The sequence below is a fragment of the Populus alba genome, chromosome 13, assembly GCF_005239225.2.
Source record: "Populus alba chromosome 13, ASM523922v2, whole genome shotgun sequence".
Classification (NCBI taxonomy): domain Eukaryota; kingdom Viridiplantae; phylum Streptophyta; class Magnoliopsida; order Malpighiales; family Salicaceae; genus Populus; species Populus alba.
In genome coordinates this window covers 1,473,628-1,478,118 of record NC_133296.1, presented here as the reverse complement: position 1 = coordinate 1,478,118, position 4,491 = coordinate 1,473,628, and the positions used below count along the sequence as shown (strand labels likewise).

The window sequence follows — 4,491 nt, the reverse complement described above, 5'->3', positions numbered from 1 at the left end:
TTTTTTAAAAATTATTTTTAAAATCAGCGCATCAAAACAATCTAAAATATATAAAAAATTAATTTTTAATAAAAAAAATTAAAATTTTAAAGAACGTGGTTTACACCGTGTTTCTAAACGGTATCTACAAATTCATATAATAATAATAAATTTTTGTTTTTGTAAAAATAAGTCCGAGAAAAAATAATCAATAATAAGATTATAGGAGATTGAATCTTTATAGTTTTTTAAAATCATAAAAATTAATACAGTAAAAATAATTTTTTAGAAAAAAATGATGGCATTTTGTTTAGTAATATAGTTGAATTCGCTTGTCTTTTTTTATTAAAAAATATTATATTAATTTTTTAAATATTTTTTAATATATTAATATTAAAAATTAAAAATATTTTTTACAAAACACATATCCAAAATTTTTTTTTTAAGCAACAATATCAAGTTATGGATAGATTTAAGAAATATAGGTTAGGCCAGAATTCATTATTTCAGGTCCATTCCGCACCTAATATTTATTTAATAGAAAGTGGATACAGCAAAAACAAGAATTTTATGTTACCTTTGTTTGCTTGTCTGGAAAAGAAAAAAAAACCTGGCTGATGCCTCTTATTGACCCCCTCAATTTGTCAATCAAATCAACTTATGGGTCTTTATAAATCTCCACGTTTGATGCTTACTCTTACAGTAGCAATAACAATTACCTAATGGTGTTGCTGTCAGCCCACGATTCTTGAACAAACAAAGAAAAGAAAAGAAGACAAAATGGAAGTGAAAGCAAGAGCTCCAGGGAAAATCATTCTTTCTGGTGAACATGCAGTTGTTCATGGATCCACTGCTGTTGCTGCATCCATTGGTCTATGCACCTATGTTTCTCTTCAAGTTCCCCCTTCTAATGGTAAAAAAAATAGAGCTTTAACTCATTAAATCAGTGATTACTCCATATGTTTATTTATTTTTGTTTGTTTATTGATTGAAAGATGTAGACTTTGATGTTTTATTGAGATGAATATGCATAAAGGTTGTTTCTTTGGGCTTGTTTTTGTAATGGAATTGTTTGAAATGTTGATTGAGAAATATCCTTTTGAGATGATATGAAGACGTGTATTGTAACTTTGGCTTTCCATTGGTGTTTCTGGGATTGACTTTGTATTGGTACTGTTTGAAATGTTGATTTGAGGGTGCCCTTTGGAAGTTTATAGTCTTAGTTGCCTGGACAACTTGAGATTGATTGAAGGTGCATACCGATCTCTGCAAGATTCTAATTTCTTTGGTCTTTCTTGGATTGTTGTCTATTGGGATGGTATTGAACTACTGTTTGGAAGAGACCTTTTTGAGTTTTTTTCTTCCGTAAGGATCTTTTGACATTTGAGTGATGGTGTATGTTGTTTTCTGCAAGATTTTGATTCGAATGTGTACATGATCTGTCAATGGTAATTTTTACAACGTTAGTTTCCTTTCCTATCTGTCCAGTAAGGAGCTTTTCAAAACTATTTCTGCCCCCACAAGCTCCACACAACTAAGCTTTTAGGATCCATTAGGATAAAGCAGCCATCACAAATCAGAATGGCTACTCGAATTGCAAGGCGTAATACAATTTATTTTCTATGTGGTTTGTGAGTAATTAATGTTCTTTAAAGTGCATCAAACTTAGAATTGGTTTTCAGTACGAGGAATACTGGTGACATTTTGTAATATTGAATTAGGAATGATCAAGTTCCACTCTTGCCAAGATTCTAATGACTGTTAAGCACAATTAAGGTTTCCCAAACCTCATTTCTAAAAAAAAAAAACATTATCTCATGATCATGAAATGTTCTATCAGATTTGGATACCACACGTTACTAAGGATTTGATATGTGCAATCCAACCTGATTTCTTATCTGTTCACTGAGGAACATGGAAACATTGATAACTTTTAATATTGTGAGTTTCATTTATTGACATATAACTTCTTATTTTTGGTTCCACCCTTCTTTGAAATTGTGATGATACAACCTCTCTCAAATGGATTTTTACTGTTATTCTTCTCCCCACAGAGAATGATGATAGACTGACACTCCAGCTCAAGGATATGGCTTTAGAATTTTCGTGGCCAATTGGAAGAATCAAAGAAGCACTATCTAGCTTAGGAGGTCCTTTCCCATCAACTCCCACGTCCTGCTCAGCAGAATCATTCAAGTTAATTTTAGCTTTGATAGAAGAGCATAATATTCTGGAGGCAAAATTATCTCTTGCTTCTGGAGTGTCTGCTTTTCTGTGGCTATACACATCAATCCTAGGGTATGTAGTACTTCCTTTTCAATGTTGACTACTTTTCTTATGCTATTTTCATTTCTAAGTTGATCCTCTCCATGCATCAGATTTAAACCCGCTACTGTAGTTGTCACTTCTGACCTTCCACTGGGTTCCGGCCTTGGTTCATCTGCCGCACTCTGTGTTGCATTCTCTGCAGCTCTTCTTGCTTGCTCAGACACTGTGAACATAGACATGAAACAAGAAGGGTGGTTAGTGTTTGGGGAGTCTGAGCTTGAATTATTGAACAAATGGGCTTTTGAAGGTGAAAAGATAATTCATGGAAAGCCATCTGGGATTGACAACACTGTTAGCACATATGGTAGGTAAAAGTTCATGCTAGCTAAAGCTATCTTCTTGCACCAGATTTTCGATGTTTACATGTTCCACTCCTGTGTCTTCAGCATCGTAGTGACTATTAACTAGATTTTGCAGTTAAGCATTACTAGGATAAAATACAGTGTTTCTCCTTCTGAAATTATAAGATTAAGAATAGTAAAATTTGTAGACAAATTCATGTTGGCATGTCCAGATTTTTTTAAGTATTCACTTTTCTGATTTGCTAGCAGAGGAGGTATCTATACCTGTAGCCTCTCTCTCTCTGTGTGGGTGTGTGTGTGTGTTTTGACCTCTACTCCCCATGCAACAGGCAACATGATCAAGTTCAGGTCAGGTAATCTAACACGCATCAAGTCCAGCATGCCACTCAAAATGCTCATTACTAACACAAAAGTTGGGAGGAACACAAAAGCATTGGTTGCTGGAGTTTCAGAGAGAACCTTAAGAAACCCTGATGCCATGAGTTCTGTTTTTAATGCTGTTGATTCCATCAGTAAGGAATTGGCTAATGTCATCCAGACACCTGCTTCAGATGATCTGTCCATAACTGCAAAGGAAGAGAAGCTAGAAGAGTTAATGGAAATGAATCAGGGTTTGCTCCAATGCATGGGGGTAAGCCATGCTTCTATAGAAACTGTTCTTCGAACCACATTGAAATACAAGTTAGCTTCTAAGTTGACTGGAGCTGGGGGTGGTGGCTGCGTGCTGACACTGTTGCCGACTTGTATCCTCTATAGTTCTTTTATTTTTTATTCTATGCATATGTGGGCCTCTAATTCTTTTTTATTTTTTTATTTTCTAGTTTATGTTTGTGCCTTCAACATTTAGTTAAGAAACATTGCATTAGAGTACGAATCTGTAAAAGTTTCTTCTTGCTTGCCATGCTTGATGTGATTTCTTATATAAAAGGATAGATGCTGCATGCCGTCCAAAAGTTACAATTCATAATCACATACCTATCTTTTATGATTTATGTTGTTGAAGTGGAACATTGGTTAAACTAGAAAGTATTGTTTCCTACTGCCATCGTTTTGAAAGTTGGAATGCAATGGTTTGATTTTAATAGGAGGTATCATTGGTGTTTCTAATATAACTAGAGTATTTTAACCTGTATGTTTATTAAATGGCTTCATATTTTCTTTCGTTTCCATTTCTAAGGTTTGTGATTAAAGATATGAAATATGACATGCTGAATGATACAAGTCATGCATCTCTGTGAGTTTCACTGTCCTAAAGAGAGACCACCCACCTACCATCCTGAAGATGAATAAAAAGAATGTAAATCATCTAAGAACTGGCATCATGCCACTTTATTTCATATTTATTAGATGTTTCCTTGACTATATGTATCAGTACTGTCAGGAACGATTGTAGATAAAGTAATTGCTGAGCTAGAGTCTTGCGGATTCCAATGTTTGATTGCTGGAATTGGTGGGAACGGTGCTGAGATTTGCTTCAGTGCTTCTTCCTGATTATAGAATGGAAGGGAGATAAATTTGAGTAAGATCTGATCTCTGATGTCCATTGTCAAATAAGAGCTTAAAAATGTATGTTGCTTTTCAAACTCTTCATCTATGTCTACTATGCATTAGTTTGTTGTTGTATCTTTTTCCCCTTATTCGAGTTAGTCCAAACTTCTTTGATGTTTTGGGATTATTCATCTTCATTCTTGCTAATGTTTGTGGCCAATAAAGAAACTTTGCAAAAAATTTGATTTCTTTGTGAATGTTTTTCTTCTTTGCTACACCAAGCTACTGTAAACCTTGATAATAGTCATCATTGATGAGTGAATTTGCTCGTTCTTGGGAAAGATTCAGAAAACAATAGTATCTGATCCTTCATGCATGGATATTAACATGGTAT

General features: G+C 34.2%; 1 protein-coding gene across 1 annotated transcript; it reads left to right on the top strand.

Moving 5' to 3' along the window:
* Positions 1-545: 545 nt before the first annotated feature.
* On the top strand, positions 546-4,271 carry LOC118060809 (mevalonate kinase). The gene is made up of 5 exons (XM_035074089.2): positions 546-892; positions 2,034-2,277; positions 2,358-2,611; positions 2,939-3,352; positions 3,982-4,271. The coding sequence occupies exons 1-5, from the start codon at positions 760-762 to the stop codon at positions 4,098-4,100; spliced, it is 1,164 nt and encodes a 387-aa protein (XP_034929980.1). The 5' UTR covers positions 546-759; the 3' UTR covers positions 4,101-4,271.
* The last annotated feature ends 220 nt before the right edge of the window (positions 4,272-4,491 follow it).